Source organism: Achroia grisella, unplaced genomic scaffold (genome assembly GCF_030625045.1).
Source record: "Achroia grisella isolate CSIRO2021 unplaced genomic scaffold, CSIRO_AGI_Agris_v1 utg902, whole genome shotgun sequence".
NCBI classification, from domain to species: domain Eukaryota; kingdom Metazoa; phylum Arthropoda; class Insecta; order Lepidoptera; family Pyralidae; genus Achroia; species Achroia grisella.
In genome coordinates this window covers 582,308-602,675 of record NW_026713060.1, presented here as the reverse complement: position 1 = coordinate 602,675, position 20,368 = coordinate 582,308, and the positions used below count along the sequence as shown (strand labels likewise).

General features: G+C 33.1%; 1 protein-coding gene across 1 annotated transcript in view; it reads right to left on the bottom strand.

The window, feature by feature from the left end:
* LOC131853482 (uncharacterized) overlaps positions 1–20,368 on the bottom strand; it is a 191,373-nt gene that overhangs the window by 21,346 nt on the left and 149,659 nt on the right. The window contains exon 2 of the mRNA XM_059204378.1: positions 16,944–16,992. Coding sequence (XP_059060361.1) covers positions 16,944–16,957 — 14 coding nt within the window. The 5' untranslated portion in view covers positions 16,958–16,992. The remainder of the gene's footprint in view (positions 1–16,943; positions 16,993–20,368) is intronic.

The window sequence follows — 20,368 nt, the reverse complement described above, 5'->3', positions numbered from 1 at the left end:
GTAAATATTTGGATATAATTAAATATTTCGATCTAACATGGGTAGATATTGTTGTTCCTCGTATTTTGTTAGATACCAGTGTCTACAATACCGAGGAGTCCGTTACAAATTTAAATGGATACATAATGTTTTTCTATCACTTTTATTAGTACCGAATAGGGTAAAAAATAATTAGTTTGTAATTTGATAGCATACAATTTGAAACTTAATATTGTAGGTATTATAATCATTACGTAGTATAAAACAAAGTCGCTGTCGCTATCTGTCCGTCCCTATGTATGCTTAAATCTTTAAAACTATGCAACAGATTTTGAAGCGGTTTTTTTAATAGATAGAGTGATTCAAAAGGTATAACACATATACACGGATGAAACCGGGGCGAGTAGCTTACTAGCTAATCATATAATCCATACATTTCTAATTTTAAATCCACTTACTGTATCTCTCAACAGTATTCATTACACAAGTAATGGTTCTCTTTCTTCTCTTCATCTATTTAGCAGCTTAGGATCACAATATTGAACATGTTAGGTCCGTTTTATCATCTATATTAATTACATACTTACTATTTTATATTTATATTACATCTAATCTTTTAACTAACTTCTAACTTTTATCCGCAAATTTATAATTTAACAGACAGGTCTTGATTTAGGTTCCAACAAAATACTTCAAAATAAGAGAAAGGCCTAAATTAATTTCTTTCAACGAGACTTGTCTAGTCTAGAGTCTTTGCACTCTAGTCTAGTCCAGTCAGTTTAGATACTTGAGATGCACTAACCACGTGGTCACGATTTGTTTTTTTTTATTTTCATACAGTATTATTTCTGTTTAATTATTTATTTATCTGTTAAATGAATGATGTCAAGAACGGGACGCACGACACGTGCCAAGCGATTATGGTCTTGCGTTCACCGGTGGCGGTCACGCACGCAAACGTGCGCGTGCGCAGCCGGCGAAAGTGGTTATCGTCCATATTATTGCAACCGCGTTACACAATACATATCGTTGACTTTACAGTATATTAATTTGCAATTAATATTATTATTCATCGACGGCTTCGATGGTCTAGTGGTTTAGCACGCAGCCTTGCTTCCTATGTTCACGGGTTCGATTCCTTGCAAGGCACAAACATTTGTATTCGATTAATTGTTAGTATCGGTCTGGGTGTTTCTATGTATATATTTACGAAAAAAACTAAGTATTTTTATCAGTTATCTAGTACCTATTACAGAAGCTTTAGCGCGCGGTGTTCTTGATGACTAAATGCGAAATGATTTTTAGTAAATTATGAAATGTTAATTATGCAAAATAATGTACGATGCTAGTTCCTGCCTTAAACTAAAAATTAACTCAATTTATTGAATATTTATTTAATGGTTGATAATGCAATGGAGCATGCATTCTCTAACGGTTCAGGAACCATCATAAACGACGTCACACATTCAGGGGGAGGGGGTCGACAGAGTGTGACAAAATCCCCCTAGGGAGTGATCCTAAATTTTGCTACGTCACATTACTAAATATGTAGTACTTATGTAAATATTAAACAATTTGCATTATTTACGTATTTATTTGAAATTTCAAAAGATTAAGAGTTGGAGGGGGTCTCGTAAATGTGACTTACTATGTTCACGACAGGAGGGGTCAAAACCTCACACGTTAAAGGGGAGGGGATGGACAAAGTATGACACTGTGTAACAATCCTCAATTGAATACATTTACTGTACATGTAGTGTCAAGTGGATCTTATATCAGATAACGTAACTCTAAATAATATAGCGTTGGCTCTCGACTGAAACAGAAATAGAAATAAAAATAATCTTTATTCAAATAAACTTAATATAAGCACTTTTCAATAGTTACATTTTTTTTATTCTACCACTCATTCAGAACGCAGACTCATCGCAAAAAGAATGAGTAAGAAACTTGTTGTGTGTTATTTTTTTAATAAATGTTATTTTTCTGACTTCAAATAGATAGCTAGATAGATAAAATCTTTATTATTATCAACAAGTAAAAATATACATAAAAAAAACAATAACTGTACCAATAGAAATCTAGAGTCTCAGAATATGTATATATATACATGTATATATACTATCATTTCTCGTTCTTGATTATGTAAGTGTCGCGTTGAATGTTTACCAAATAAATGCTTTTTTTATATTTACTACTAACCTTATTTACCATTAACATATTCGTGTACGTTTTCATATCTTACAGGAAGTCATTTACTTCCTTAACTACATATTTCTTATTTACTCAAACGCTATTTAATACATTAAGTAATGATCAATATTACTCAATCGTTTATATGTTTATTGACCGCAATAAAATACAGTCTGTACTTACTTAATCCTTAATTTAGACTAACACTTCTAAATTTTATTTTGTGGCACCGTAAAAGTTAGCCTTATTTATTATTATATCTAGCTAGTCCTCAGATGTTTTTAATGTAACAATGTCCCCGTTAAACTCTAACAAACATCATAAATATTCTACTTAACCTGACCTCAGCGAGTACAAACTCTACAAAAGTTCAAGGCAATGGAGCGTGGTATATAATGAAAAATACGTTAATGGCCACAGGTGTATTATATTTTAATATAATTAGAGAAGACTGCATACGAGCGCTATTTTACATTATGCGGAGAAAATCACTTATATGTTCCTAACTACTCGCCCCGACTTTGCACAGGTGGATTACAATTTTCCTCGCCTTTTTCGATACTATGACATGCATGTATTATACATATAAAACTTCCTCTTGAATTACTTTATCTATTGCTGAAGACTTAATTAAAATCCGTTGCGTAATTTAAAAGGTATAAGCGAGCAGATAGTGGCGGCGACTTTATTTGATATTAGATAAATGTTAATATTTAATACTGCGTATTGAATGTGAAATCAAAATATTTTATTAAGAGACCAATCATATTATCACTATTTACAACCACTTTACCAGCCATCCCTTATGAGTATTTTGGTGCATTCCTACATTGTTAGTGTCTAATTAGTAAAAAACATAATTTAATTTAATTTTGTGTTCCTATCACCAAGATTTCAGGCTATATGTTAATAAATTAGTCTACTAACTAACCTAGTTAGTAGATACTTAAGTTTCATAAATAAATGATTTATTTATATGCAAAAAAATAACTGGCTGGATAATTGCGGTGTTAGTACCTCAATTGATTGGAACAATAGTTGCAAGTGTGTTGCAACAGCTACTTTAGTTTAGTACATAATACCTCAATGTTATTGAATGGCTAAAGTTTTAGAAGACAAAAGACATTGGATCTGATAGCCTTGCAGATATGTGGACGTGATTAATGACGTATAATGCGTCATAAAACTAAATAGAGTGGCGCCAAATGCTTATTTGGAAGGTACAAATTAAGATGTAACACAAACACAAAGTAATTTTTATAATTAAACTACTCGCTAGGTTAACTTCTAGAAATTCTGCCGATGACTTTATCCTCGTAAATATCCTTGACTTAATATTAAATAAATAAATCACCCTGGACACAGCGCCATCTAATCCCACACTAAGCAGAACTTATGTTATGGGTATTAGACAACTGAGATAAATACTTAGATTTTTTTTGTAAATACTTATATATATTATATGTTTTCTATAAAACATCCAGATCGATACAAACAATGATACTCATGGATACAAATGTTGACACCGTGGAGGAATCTCACCCGCGACCATCGGAAGTAAAGCGGTGTGCTAAACCGTTAGACCACCGAGGCCGTCCATATTACATTAAATGATACGATGTCGATTGCAACTATTGTATTAATTACAAATCAATTCTATTCGAAACGAACATTGGAGTAAATAAAAAAAATATATATATACATATTAAATCTATAGACATTGGAGTGTCTGTTTGTAATATTGAAATAACCGTTTTTTTCTTCTTCTGCTTCTTAGTCGGTACACTCTTGTCAGAGTGGTCGTGGTCAACATTTTGAATCACGATGAGTGAGGTTTTTGGTAATACGGCGCCATTCGTCGCGGACTGCAGCTTTCCGGGTACATTCGTAAACTGAGCACTTAGTTGCGGCCTTGATCTGGTCTGTCCATCTCATTGGTGATCTACCACGTGGCCTGGTGCCTTCCACTTTTCCCTGCACTACGAGACGCTCTATGGAGTCATTACCACGACGAGATACGTGGCCGAAGAAGGTCAGAATGCGTGATTGTACTGTGGTTGATAGGCGCTGTCTGATGCAGAGTTCTTTTAATATGGAATCATTTGTACGAAACTTTGTCCACGATATTCCTAGCATCCGTCTCCAGCACCACATCTCTAACGCATCAACTTTCTTCTTCTCCGTTTCACGAAGAGTCCATGTCTCCGACGCATATAGGAAAATGGGGAATATTAGGCAATAAACAAGTCTAGTTTTCGTTGCCTTGGTAATGTTCCTATTACGCCAGATCTTTTTCATTTTATCCATAGCAGACCTAGTGATCGCCATACGCCGCTTGATTTCATCTATGCACCCGCCTTCATTGGATATTAACGCCCCAAGGTAAATGTATGATCGTATAACCTCGCAATTCCCTATGTGTGTGATCCCTGGTAAGTTGTTATTGGCGCGGTCAACAATCATCATTTTGGTTTTGGTTTTCGTTTCGTTTTTTACTACATGCATATTAATATAAATACGGTACATACACCAAAATATCATTTTTTACAATTTTTGTCTGTCTGTTTGTTCCGGCTAATCTCTAAAATGGCTGGACCGATTTTGATGATGTAATAAGGAGCAACTTAGGTTACTTTTATTTTAGTAAAATAATGTTAAATTCCACGCGGACGGAGTCGCGGGAACAGCTAGTCTTAAATAAAATTTACTATAGCTCGACCACTAGAAAAACATTACAGGCGAAAAGAGAATCTTTTTAATAGCTCGAATTAAAATTGTACAAATTATCTATCTATACGACAGTAACCCACTCATGCATAAACGTAATATCTCCTTTGGAAATTTTACACTCTTTCCCGAGGAGATAAAAACCATCGCTCCTAAGAATACCCTTCAATTCTTGTCCCTGACGGGTCTAGATGACCTCTGAAAAAGGGCAAGCACAATAGCAAAGCATTCTGAGCATCTTGATCAAAATGAATCATGCAAATAGGTCAACCGTCGGATTCATATCTCTTGTTGTCAGTCCATTGTGAATGGATTGGTAAAAAAATTCAAGTGGAATTTGAAACCTTTCAATATTAATTTGTTTTGTTTCAATTAAAGTAACCAAAATAAATAGGGAGCGCTTATAATTTATTTAACTTCGATACCGAACTCAGCGACATGTAAAAAATATTTATTATCTAGTACTTTTTATTACAGACGTTTGAATAAACATCTTCATGCGATACCGGTTCGCCTTTCAAAGGACCAAAAATAGAGTAAACATATTTTGAAGATAAAATTTGAAGAGAGTCATGCTATTTATTTAATTAAGTGTACCGACTCGTCCGTGCGCAGATCGGCTTAGCTGACAAACATTTTCATAACTATGTAAGTTCTTAATATATTCACATTTCACATATCCTATGTAATTGTAGAATAATGTATTTTCGCAAGCAGTGAAAAAAATTGTCAAATTAATTCAGTTATTCCGAAGATTACTGCTTTCTACCTTTCTCTCTCTTTATAATATTAGTGTAGGAAAACATAAGGACACCAAAAGTAGACAATTTTAACTGGAATGGTTTGCACGTTAACAATTCACCTAAAAGGAAACCGTTGCTTATACAAAATTTAAAACGTTATTGCCTCTCAAGTCTTGCCTAAGACTGAAGTATCATGCTTTTGTACTACATGTATACAGCTTGTAATAAGCTGTTTGGAGGCAGGTAAGATAGATAGATAGATAGATAGATAGATAGATAGATAAAAATTTTATTCACGTTAAAGGCACACACACACATAAAAGGCACTGTAATAATAAGAACAAAAATAAAAACAGATATACACATTACATTAGTGAAGTCAAACAAAATACAATACACAACAATTATACAGATAAAATAAAATGCAATACAGATAACAAAAAACGGTATGAGTAACGTAGTGTGTGTGCATAGCCCATACGTAAAAAGGCAGCACCTCAGTGTATTGTTTGCAGCATACAAGCAGCAAACCACTGATATTCAGGCACTGCCCAGAGACATACGCGAGGACGCATGTAACAAGACCACAGCTTGTAATCAGCCCTATTACATTATCATAAATATTAATATATTAAAAAAGAAAAAAAAACTATATTAAAACAAGAAATAGGTATAACATATAGGCATAAAATATATAGGAAATTATTATCAATTCATATAATAAAATAAATATGAAAAACAAAAGAGAAAATAGAATTATTGCATAAGAGTGTGAAGTGTTTAAAAGGAGTATTGAGTGTTGAGTGTTGAGTGTTGAGTGTTGAGTGTTGAGTGTTACCACTATCAAGCAACCAAAACCACTAATCAAATATTGGGGAAAATGAAGAAATATATGTACATTATATGTATAACGGTTACAAAGACAAATCAACTTGACTTTTGTTCCTCCAACAACAAATCTTTTAATTTTTGCTTGAAAGTAAGTTTCGAGGGAATACTTCTAATTGGAGGGGGTATATTATTCCAACATTTGGTCGCTTGATAGCGGAAACATCCTCTAAACGCCATTGTTTTATGTGAGTGCGCTGCCAACGGTGGCCTCAGAGTCCTAGGTGTACCATCTCCATATTGGTCGTGGAACGTGCGAAACCTTAGCTTTTGGTAAAGATACTCTGGGCTTTTCAGCTTTGTAAGGTTGAACATAAGCATTGCAAGGTGTAATTTTCGACGTGATTCCATATTTAGCATTGAAGCCCTATTTATGAACGGAGATACATGTGTACGCGGAGGAATATCAAAACAGAATCTACAGCATGCATTCTGTACACGTTGAATCATTCGACGAGTTTTGTAAAGTAATCGAGGTCCGTACACCAAATCTCCATAATTTAGCCTAGATAAAATTAATGATTCGCATAGAGTGATGCGCGTTTTTTCATTTCCACAATTTCTTATTTTATATAAAACTTTCAATTTATAAAAACAGTTCTTTACAAGATTCCGGATATGGCTCTCAAAACGGAGTTGGCAATCAAAAACAATACCCAGATTCCTGGCTTCACTAACCTCCTGTAAACAAGTATTTAAAATTTTTACAACGGGATCGCTATTTTTGATCATTTCAATCTGTTTTTTACTACCAAGAATCATAAATTTAGACTTGGACGGATTAAGTTTGAGACAATTATTAGAAGACCAATCAGCTATTCTACCCAAATCCTCATTAAGGGCCTTCAATGTTTCTCTAATTTTTGTTGGCTTTAACGAGATATAAAGTTGTATATCGTCAGCGTAACAGTGATATTTGCAATGTTTAATAACGTTAGGTAGATCTGCACAATATATATTAAAGAGAAGAGGACCCAATATGGATCCTTGGGGAACTCCACGCTTTACTGGTTTCGGAGTGGATACCGAGTATGAGCCATCATGTCTACGTAGTTTTACGGATTGCCATCTGTTGCTCAAGTAACTTGTAAACCATTTGATTGCATGTGCATCGAATCCATAATAGGACAACTTGGAAAGAAGCAACCAGATATCAAGACTGTCAAATGCACGAGTGAAGTCGAGAAGAACAAGTACTGAACCACGTCCAACATCTTGTTCTGCAAGTATATCGTCTGTCACGTCTAGCAGCGCTGTAACAGTACCACGGCCCTTGCGGAATCCTGATTGATGTGACGGTAGTATATTAGTAGCAGTAACATAATGTACAACCTGATTATATACAGCCCTTTCCAGAATTTTTGAGAGAAATGGTAAAATACTTATGGGTCTGAGATCGTTATAATCATTGGGATGTTCAATTTTGGGCAATGGAGTGATTAGTGCCCTTTTCCATTGGGAAAGAAATAAGCCAGTAGTGAGTGACTCATTTACCATATCTGTGACAATAGACAAAGTAATATAATATTAGTAAGATTATTAGTAAGATAATATTACATAATGACAGTAATATGTAAGAAGAAGATTCTAAGGTTAAAAGAATTACATTAATTTATTGCATATAATAATATAATGATAATGATGCACATTATCATCATTACATAGTATAAAACAAAGTCGCTGTCGCTGCCTGTCCGTCCCTATGTATGCTTAAATCTTTTAAACTACGCAATAGATTTTGAAGTGTTTTTTTTAATACATAGAGTGATTCAAGAGGAATGTTTATATATATAATACATGTACACTCGTGCGAAACCAGAGCGAGTAGCTAGTACATTATAAACATGTTCCTGGATATTTACGTAAATTTAATCTGTCCACAATGGAATTGCCCGAGAATAGTAATTTCATGGTTATTGGCTCAATATGTGAAGATGCGACGAATTCGTATTTCCATATATGGTAACCATCGCCTATATACGAGTACATGAACAGCTGTAGACATCACGCTATCAAGATGATGTGACACTCGTCATGCCTCTCACTGATGTGATGACGTGATGTTTTGCTATGTCAACATTCATGTGAATGTATACTTTTTTAAATAGATTTTTTTTCGACTGCTTACCGTTTTGTTGGGTTGTTTTGAATAAGATTAAACGTGAGTTTTCACAACACCTAATTAAAAAAAATACAAGTTGCTGATGTAACGTACTAAAGCTTAAGAAAATGTCTTAGGAACTTCCCTTTTTGACTTTGATCATAACATGCTGTTGGGGAGAGTCGTTACATATTTACGAAAGACGATGCGACTGTAAACACGTTTCTTTATCCAGAGCTGAATTAAGAGCGAGGATGAAGGGGCGATATTTTTTGTAGATAATAGTGAAATAGTACCTTCTGCACTAGTGGTATACGCTGGCTAGACACTGTCGAACAGTAAGTTTATCACACCGTCGTAAAAAATTGACAAAGATCCTAACAATAGTTTCTGTGGACGACATGTGGGGGTTAATCTGATAGGGTAAATTGTAACAATCATATCTGCAATATCATCTAATCATACTTAAACCATGGACACGCATCACAATTCTACCATCACCTATTCCGAATCATTCTCCTACAGCGGCAAATGTCATATTAGTACTACGCTGTAGTGCATCATTCTTTTGTTAAAGGGGAGTGTTAGAAAGAAATAAAGAAGTAGGTCCTATCCACTTGACAACTTCATTGGTGATTGTGCTAGAAATTAGCTTATTTCGTTCACTAAGATTACACTCTACATCACCTAGGCTCCATCAAAAAAAAAATCATTATGCACCTTTACATCTTGCCTCTGATTTCTCACACCCCTTTCTCCCCTTTATGCATCTAAGCTAATCTTTCCCCGGTATCTTGTACCCCTTTCTCCACCAGGTGAGTACGGCCCTGCGCCTATCAACGAAGGCCATAAATAAAGAACTACTGGGTCAACGGTGACGTAAACATACTGAATTCAGATACACATGTTCCCCGGAGCTCAGCTGAACGTGGTGAGAATTCTAAATCCCTAGATGAGATAAAGTACACAGAACTGGCCACTAAGGATGTTTACGCTGTGGTCGAATTAACGATTATATATTTCACTAGCTGTTTTCGATGAGTTTACTTGCGCAACACCATTTATTTCTATTAGCTAAGATAAGTTTCAAAGTTCTTTCTTATCGAACGCATTTGAAAATATAACTATGTTTCAAAGTTTAGTATTCTGTGGGTTCTTATTAGTTTTGTTAGTTGCATTGATAGTCAGTCAGGATAATTTTTTAAGCATATAAGCATCACCCGTTCACGAGTGTAGAGTATAATGTGTGAGTCAGCCAACACTACCGACGTATTAAAACATATAGATGAACAAAAAGTTGCAAGATTATCTATTTCTTCACACATTTGTTTTTAGTTAAGTCAATAATTCATTTTATGTAGTATATTTTACTACACAAAAAAAACGACCACTATTGGTATAAAACTAGTAAGGAATGATCTCAAGGTTAAACATATTGATCGCAAAAACACATTAAACGTTAATTCATTGAGAACATTCTGCTTATCAGTTGATTCATAAGCAAGCCTGACTTTTTTTAAGATATTTTTTTACTATTCCAGATTCGATATCGTAACATGACATAGTCTGTTTAACCGCTACACCATTATCATCGTATAATTTTTGTAATACTTTTTTTTATGATCATTGAAACTGCTAAGCAAAATTTATGAAATTCTACCTACTAATAATAATAATAACCCTGGACAATTAACACAGCGCCATTTAGCCCCACGATAAGCAGAGCTTGTTTTATGGGTGCTAGACAGCTGTAAATACATATATAATATATGTAGAAAACTCCTAGACCGATACAAACAATCATACTCATGAATTCAAATGTTCATACAATGTGAAGAATCGAACCCGCGACCATCGGAAGAAAAGCGGTGTTCTATACCGCTAGACCGCCGACGCCATCATACTATCCAATTATTGTAATGTAAAAACAAAATCCCTATCAGTTGAGTAAAATACGACCGCATGTGTCGGCTTTTGGGAAATCCCGTGGGATCTGATGCAATCCCTAAATTATAGAGGTTAGGTATCCCGCGGGACAGTTAGAAGATTATGGATATGTTTGCTAATACGCATTGAAGGACGTGTAAATATTGAAATGGCATTTTATTGTTTTAATTTAAATTTTTATTATAAAGTCATTAAAAATACCAACCTTACTGACGGTCGGTAATCATATATTTTTTTTCTCTTTATATATTTAGGCGCTTAGCACAACAGTGAGCATGTTAGCTCCGTGTTGACTTCTTAATCAATTACATTACATCTAAAATTTAAATCACTATAAAGACAAATCTTACCTACTTTTATCTACAAATTTATAAATTAGTACCGATTGTTTTGATACAGGTTCTGATAAAAAATTCTGTAAGATTCCTAAATTAATTTTTTTCAGTAAGATTTGCCTTTCAGTGTTATTCTTGACGCATTCCATCACTATAACTTAATAGCTATCATATTGTCTTTCATTTATAATGAGACAATTGACGATTTAATAACTGCAAATAACTTTTAACCAAATATTATGGAAACAAAACCAAAGGCAGACTTGAAGTCACCTGCGTGGGTACCTCTATCTGACCAATCATTCTGCCAGTTTTCATGCTACGTTCCATTTGAGATATTGCATTGTAATAAAGGACATGTATACATTTTAGTTCTCAAATTCTACCACAAGGGTACAATGTATTTGTACATATCTGTTGTTCATGTATATATCTAGATATATATATATATATATAATATAAAGACGACGGTTCTTTCTATCGGGCTGTCATTATGTTAGCCGTTTCAATTACATAAAAAAACTACTTCTAGAACGAAATTTATAGTACAGTATTTCTGCCGCCATCTTGGCAGTTCGATTTTTAAATTCGAATGCATTCTTTTAATTTTAAATCATGTTTTTTCCTAAAATCCCGTGGGAATGGTAAATACGGGGCTTAGGCAAGCTACGCAGCAGTGATGTTTAATTATCACTCAAGATCACTCGTTTATTTATCTATTGGTGCAATTGTGAACGGATATTCAATATATGATTGAATAAAAAATGTAATAAAAGTCGAAACCAATAAAGTAATGGAGATGAAAGGAAAAACTTGCTGCGATTCACGAGCGAATATAAAAAAGCGAAAAGGTTTTGATACAAATCTAATATGGGAGTATATGAAAAATGTATTAGAAACAAATAACGTTGGCGTTGGAAGGATAAAACATTTTGTATTTATTCAATTTTCGCTCCTACACAACGAAGTGTTGTAATTTATAAAATGTATTTTTTATAGAGGTTTAAATGCCACTGACATTAGAGATCTGCGATTAGTTTTATAATGGTTTATTTCGCTACAGGCATAATACATTATTAACTTAATTTACTAACTGAAATCTGTAGGCACAAAATAAATAGAAATTATAAAAATAAATAATTTAATTACTACCAAACTTTCGTAATGTGGGATCGTAAACCTACATTAATAACTTTTTGTTAATAAACTTCTTTCATATTTTAAATATAATATTTTATGTCATAATTCTGATAAACGCTGCAATTTAATATAAATTTAATTACCTCATTTATTTATAGACTTGAATAGTAGTCTATAAATAAACGAGGTATTAAATTTATGATATTGATGGCCTCGGTGGTATAGCGGTTTAACGCACTGCTTTACCTGGTTCGATTCCTCGCATGGTGCAAACTTTTGTTATTATGAATATTATTGTTTGCATTAGTATGGGTGTCTTTTAAGTATATTATGTATATATTTATAAACAAAATATGTAAGTATTTATATAAGTTGTCTAGTACACATAACACGAGCTCTGCTTAGCTTCAGACTAGAGGGCGTTGTGTGAATTGTCCAGGATTATTACTATTATTATTAAAGTCATGTAGATAGTTATTAAAATAATACTAATTGCAGCAGATTACGTATTTCTTTGTATTTAAGCAAGAACATAAAACTCTGTTATATTAAATTACCTAATTCAGTAGAAATACAACCATCAAAGTCCTAGTAAAAGGTGTAATTAAAGGTACCAGACTAATTTGGACGCCGGGGACTGAGTATCCAACTCAAAGAGCTAATGAGGTTACTTTATCTGCGACAGGTGTCTGGTCTGGGAATTTATTATATTTTAATACTATTACTATATTACATGTAATGTGAAAATTATGTTCAGAAAAGTATGTATTTGGTCTGTTATAAATCTGCCAGAAAAAAGATTTAAATGTCAAATAAAACAGTTCCTTTGCAAAAAAGCTTACTATAAAATTGAAATATTCGTTAACGATAATAATGTTTTTATAGAAAAACTTTAAATCCATAGCACTGACAATATTATCTGATTACACTAATAATGAGTGCGTAGCGATTTCTATGCTGATTATCGCATGCCTCTTACTTGTTATACTGTAATTATTTATATAAAAAAACATCTATTAAAAAGAGCAACACACAAGTTTCTTGCTCATTCTTCTTGTGATGAATCTGCATTCCGAATGAGTGGTAGAATCAAAATATGACTATTCAAAAGTGCTTGTAATGAGTTTATTTGAATAAAGATTATTTCTATTTCGATTGGGATAAGATTTATTTTGTTTTATTTTTATTTAATATGCACGGGTGTACATGTATTATACATAGAAACCTTCCTCTGGAATCACTATCTATTGCTAAAAACTACATCAAAATTCGTTGCGTAGTATAAAAGCTAAAATAAAGTAACTAAATAACCCTGGACAATTAACACAGCGCCATCTAGTCCCACGGTAAGCGGAGCTTGTGTTATGAGTATTAGACAATTAAATCCACGCTGTATTGAGTTGATTGGAAGCGATCTATTCTAGAGATAAATCCTGCTAAAAATATTTCTAATGAACATGCCTAAATAATGTATTTAAGTGCAATAAATAATATATAAGTTTATGTTTAACACAACGACAGATCTGCATCGTATCTGGAGTGTGTTCGTAATGCATTCAAAAGAGAATATACATACAATCCAACCTCTAAATTTAAGTAATTGGCAGAGACAGCTTCCGATGCAGCCAAGTTATTGTTTTAGCTGGTATAACATTTGTTTAAGTTTTTTTTGTTATGTTATTTAGTATAGTTACGATGGGCTTTTGATCGTCACATTTTGTGTACAAAAATTTACTAATATTATAAAACGTTTGTGAGTATTGGTGGATGTTTGTTATACTTTCACGCAAAAACTACTGAACGACTGATTTTGATGAAACTTTACAGTAATATAGCTTATACATCAGAATAACACATGGACTATAATTTAAAAAGATGTTATGTAAATCAAAATATAATGATAAATGACAAGTAATTGTTATGCAGACGAAGTTACGCAGGTCAGCTAGTTCAAAATAAAATAAAGTGACAAAAACGTGGTGACCACTCATGCGTTCAACTGAATCATCCAAAGCTTAAACAGTAACAAAGGTACTCAGAACTATTGCGTACAAACTCTCCCTCTGGGATTTTAGCAGCTATTTGATATAATACACTTTGCTGCATTTCCAACACATAGGTAAACATTGCAGGTAGTACCAACTCCAGTTTAATTGAGTTAATTAAGTTTCACTAACGAAATAAACTGCACGTTGGTGTACCTCCTACGTCCATAGAGCTGTACGATCTAATTTCCTTTGCATTAAACTTTGGAGGCGGGAATTTGCATGACTGTAATGTATAATTATGGTAGAGCAGACATGTAGTGGTATTCAAAAAATGTATATATACAAGTATTTATATCAATTGTCCAGCTTTGCTTTGGAACTAGGTGGCGTTTAATTGTTTTAAAAAGAAAAGAAAAATAGAAACAAAATGAAAGTTTACTGATCCTTGTAGTTTTTCTATTTAAGTAATAAAAATGAAATTACACACGTTGTTGTCGTTGGGTTCTTTTGCTGTTATGACCGATAAATATTGTATTGCTTTAATATTTTTTTACAATTACGTCAATCTGTATTTGAAACTAAAACTATATGTTAAAACCGTAATCGATAAGAAGGTCTCGTATATACACCTAACACACGTCGTAAAATATAAACTAAAATAGAAATAGTAAAAAAAATCAAAGCTTAGAAATTCGAATAGTGTTGAATATATATATTGAAATAAAATAAAATAAAAAGAATAAAGTAGCAAAGAAAATAATGCAACAATAATTTAATTGTTCAATTAACAATTTGCGATACATTAATTTATTTCTATCGCAACTCTAAGATCTTATTGATCAATTACTGAAGAACTTGCATAATACATAATCTTAATCAACTTGTTAATTATTCCTTCGGATTTAGACCAGTGATTCCCAAAGTGGTCTATATCGACCCCCAGGGGTCTATGACAAACTGCAAGTGATCTACGACAACGGTCACCTTGTTGTTTTTACTTTATATTTTAACACTAAACTTTACTATAGTTAGAAATTTACAGAAAATAAATAACAGGTAAGAATGGGGGGGGTCTACCCAAAACCGAAAAATATGGCAAGGGGTCTACGACACAAAAAAATTTGGGACCCTCTGATTTAGACAATCGATCGAACGGCTCTGTTTACAAAACAATTCAGTGACTATAAGTCTGGTCTGTGTTGGCGGGTATTCGGGTCAAGGTTCGGATGAGTTGCAAACTCATGATTGGTCAAGTGGCTCGTTTATCATAACCTGATTGATCTGTCAATCAAAACGAACTTATTCAATCAAGAGATGGCATTATGTTTGTTCGGGATGGGATTATTGAGGGGATTAAGTGGTTATGATTTCGTATCGTTGATCGTTCGTGATCGTTCCTATCGTATCGTTATGATTTCGGTTCGTATTCCCAATTAGGTAATTTATCTGAAGATTTATTTACTAATGTAATAAATAACATATAAGATATAAATTTTGACGGTATCCGTGGTTTAGTAATTTAGTACACTGCTTTATTTTCAGTGGTAGCGGGTTCGATTCTTCGTATGGTAGAAACATTTGAAATCATGAGTATGGTTGTTTGTGTCTGGATGGTTTTCTATGTATAATATGTATATATTTAGGAATAAAAAATATATATCTATGTATTTGTATTACTTGTCAAATATCCATAGAAAAAGCTCTGCTTAACTAGGGACTATATAGGCGTTGCGTAAATTGTTCGGGGATATTATTCATATTATTATTCTCGTGTCAGTGTTCGTTGCCAAACTTTTTCGAAACGGCTTAACCGATTTTGATGTAATTTATGTCGGTAGGTCAGAGAATAGGTTGATATCTATTTTTATCCACCTAGGTGGCCCCATAGGTAAAATATATATTTGATTTTTTTATGTTAAATTGTTTTATGATTCCGTCATCTACCACCAACTCCTATTTTTTAATGGAGATATGAATTTATATGGCAAAACGACATGTCAGGTAGTAGATAGATAAATGAGTTTTTCATATAAATAATAATAATTAATATTATTTGTATATGTATTTAGTATTCTCCCTTTCCCTTACCCAATGCTTCTATCTCCCTGGTTGTCTGTAAGAGATTGCTTTAAGCGATAAGGCCGCCTTTGTTTGCCTTCTTTTTTTTATTTCCTTTTTGTAATTATTTGTTTCTTTTATGCACAATAAAGAGTTTTATTATTATTATAATTTCTAACTCTATTGGCTTGGGCCATGCGTTGTGTCATAGCAGTTTTTTTGTATACCAGTATAACAATATCAATAACACCTTTGGTAGGATAAGCTTTTATTATAATTTATCTTGAATTTCGGATACAAAATAACTTGGAAACTTGTATATCTTATTCGACCTGAGATGAGGGTAGCTATTGTTGGCCAGTGAATGTGCTGATGGGTTTTTGATAGCTATTCATTGTGTTTACGGAGAAAGTGACGATAGACGTAATTCTATAAAAGCCTTAAATGGATACAAATAAAATCTAACTTGGAATGGCAATTTTTTTTTTATTATTCTGAATGGATTCAATTATTTTACTTAATATATACGATTACCGTAATGATGCATTGTCGATATATAGCCATAATTTTTTACATTTCTTGTTTATTCCAATAAGGCATATATATTGAAATTAATTCTATGTGAATATGCAGAGAAACTGCAATTTTAAGTTTAGATAAGGTAATGTGTTTTTCACGTAAACCTTAGCTTAATTCTCAGCTTTCTATAGTCTGTATATTGTATTAATATATGGATAAAAAAATGTATACATAATAATAATCTAAAATACTTATTTACCAATCTGTATACAAACTAAAAACATAAAAATATAATATAATTGAATTTAAAAAAATGTTGACTTACCTCTCTGAGTCCATGGCGAAGGTTTAGCGATCCAGTTTAGCTGCTAGTACTGCAACAAAACATAATATATACGTTATTTATAATTTTCTTAACGCTTACCTAATTTTTCATACAACAAGTAAAGTATTCTAAAACCGGGTCATTTTAAAATTCAATTCCCATGATACCATAATTGGAATAGAATAGGTTATGAATAAAAACTAATTTTAAATTTAAAATTGTGACATTAAGAGTTTGTGGGTTCACTTTAGTAGCTTATTATTTATCATATAGACATATTTTAGGATTATATGAAAGGTTTAAGAGTGTCGTATATGTAAGTAACAACATATATCGCAAAGATATGTATAGTATAATGTATAATGATTAAGTTATTAATAATAATTAACATTAAAGTCATTCCTAAATATATCAAGATGCACGTGCTATTACTAAGGTACCTAAAATTAGTAGAAACACGTCTTTTGTTCTTTGTTGTTTCATTCCGTCATACTCGTGAACGAGTGCTGCTTGTAGGGACTTGTCTGCTCTTATCACTACGACTGATTTAATCTTATTGTGTTTTTTTATTTGAACCTAAATAAATTAGTGCTGGTTGGTAGTTTGTATTAACACGTTTCGACTTGTAAAATGTGAACTTACAAGGATTGTTTAAAAGAGCAACACACAAGTTTCTTGCTTATTCTTCTTGTGATGAGACAGCTTTCCGAATAAGCGGTAGATTTAAAAAAAATGTTGACTATTCAAAAGTGCTTAAATTAAGTTTATTTGAATAAATGATTTTCTATTCTATTTGTCTCACCGTCTTTTCCTAAAAAGAACCCGTCAAAATGCGTCTTTATTTAACCGGTTTCGATTGAAGGTCAGTCTGATAAGGCAGTAAAATTACTAAGTATCTACTAAATTTCTCTGTCAATACAACAATACAATTGACATGGCCACTGATAAATTTGGTTTCTAATCGGTGCTTCCATCACTGAAAAGTTGGTCTAAATATAAATAGACACATTTTTCAAGTCGATCGGTTTTCATTTGAACCTGCTACCTATTGAGTCCAAGTCGTCCAACCACTATGCCACAACGCACTCGTCAACTACCAATTCGAACAAAATTAAAATGAACTAATCATAGGAACAAATAATCGGTTACAAAGGAGTCATTTGGCGATGTTAAGTAACATACAAAAATGCCTGTCCGTGATAGTCGAAAAGCTTTTAAAGAGACTAGACTGGGAGCAATTTACTGAACAATCCACAAGAACTACAACTTCTAACTTGAAATCACTGTAGAACCGATTTTGCGCTCAATTGAAACCGCTTTATACCGGTTTAAGCGACAAATGATAGCGTTACTCTGTAGCGCTGTAAAATATTTATTTATATTATTAAAGCCATAATAACTTCTTAACGTGAAAAAACATTTTAGACGTTCATAAAGAGAATATAAACGTACCAGAGGCTTTATCTCAAAAAAAAAATATTCAAAAGACCGTCCTTCCGTCAGAGGAGCGACGAGGGGGTGTCTGAGATTCTTGCTCTCTAAAACACGCTGTACCTACGAGCGCTATTGCCGGAGAAACTTTCATCCCATAATTGACATAAACATAGCCATATATGTTCATCCTCGTAGTAGAATATACGCTGTATGTCTGATAGTTTGTTACGTTTTTACTACTAAACGGCTGAACAGATTTTAATGAAATTTGACTTTACGATACATCGTATCACGAGGACGGACATAAGCATTTTTATTTTGAAAAAATAAAGCAGAAGAAATCGCTGGAAAAAGCTAGTATCTTATAAAGACAATAAAAATTAAACAAGTTAATGCCGTGAAGTTACAGGATATGGGGCATGAAGTTTTAATTCTCAGAAAAGTCAATGCGTGTGCGATATTCCGTGTGTCATATGATAACGTGATGAGTATGTAGGCGACGCGACGGCTACCATTTACTATCAAGAGTCAGAAGGGGATTGTTAGTAATGGATACTATTAACCCTTTTGCCAGAAATGTACCTTATCTGATCGATATCGGTAAACCATCTTGATAAATTCCTTGTAAATTTTCTACAATGGGCTAACTATGTGTTTTTAGCATGGGGTTTTTCAAGAAGGGTATCTTAAGGGTCGGCAACGCGTATATGACACCCCTGGTGTTTCAGGCGTCCATAGGCTACGATAACCGTTCACCATCAGATGGGCCGTATGCTAATTTGCCACCTAAGTTGTATAAAAAAAAACTAACTTGACCTTCACTGGTATCCTGCCTGCTTACGGTTTAGTAAGTGCAGGCGGATGTCATACCATTATCATCTATTAATAAAGAAGCCAGTCAGCTTGCTTGCCATTTCAGTCTAATTCGATCTAATTCAACAATTCCAAACACTACACTCCGGTGTCTTCTGTCACTTGGACCAAACATTTGTGTGACGAAGTTGAACAATGCGGAGATAAAACAATGCGCTATGAAAGAACATAAGCGATTGGAACTAATCGCACGTAACGGAGAACTTTATGTATTCCTATTTTCTACTAACTTTGAATTACTAGAAATGTGTTTGAATAAACTCCCTTCCATGACAATATTGTAAAGACAACAAATAAAATGCGACCTAACAAATTTATTATAAAACCGCATTCGTATATCACTGCACATTACATCGGTTGACTGGGAGAGGAATAGGGAAAATGTAATCTGGAGTAGGGGAAATGTAACCTGAAGTACGGAAAATGTAATCTAAATTTGGGGAAATGTAATCTGAAGTAAGGAAAATGTAATCTAAAGTAGGGGAAATGTAATTTAAAGTAGGAGAATTACCTCTGACTACCCCTTTTAGGATACCCGTCGTGAAGGTAATTTTATTACTACTCGCGACTTCGTACTCGCGTAACTGATTTGAATAAGACAATTGCTATATTTTAATTAAAGCTTATGACAATACGTCATTGAGAACAATAATAGGTACATTAGTTTCTGAGATTAGCACAAACTCACGGACGAACAAACAAAAATTATAACAATGTTTTTCGGTTCTATTATGTAGATAAAGCACCCCAACAGTTGTTTTCTTGTATATCAACAGCGACGAGTTACATTTTAAAATAATAGAAATAATCTTTATTTAAGCAAACTACCTTTTACTATATCTAATAGCAATACTTTTGAATAGTCATATATTTTGGATTCTACCACTTATTCAGAACAGATTCATCACAAGAAGAATTAGCAATAATATTGCGTGTTGCTCTTTAAAAAAAACGTAGTAGTAGGCGGTATCACACAACAGTATTTTTAATAATTTTGTGTGATACCGCCAAATAGCAAAGTTGACATATAAAGAATAAATAAATAAATAACTTGGTCATTGAGTCACAGAGCCATTGAGTCCCACGGTAAGCAGAGCTTGTTTTGTGGGTACTAGACA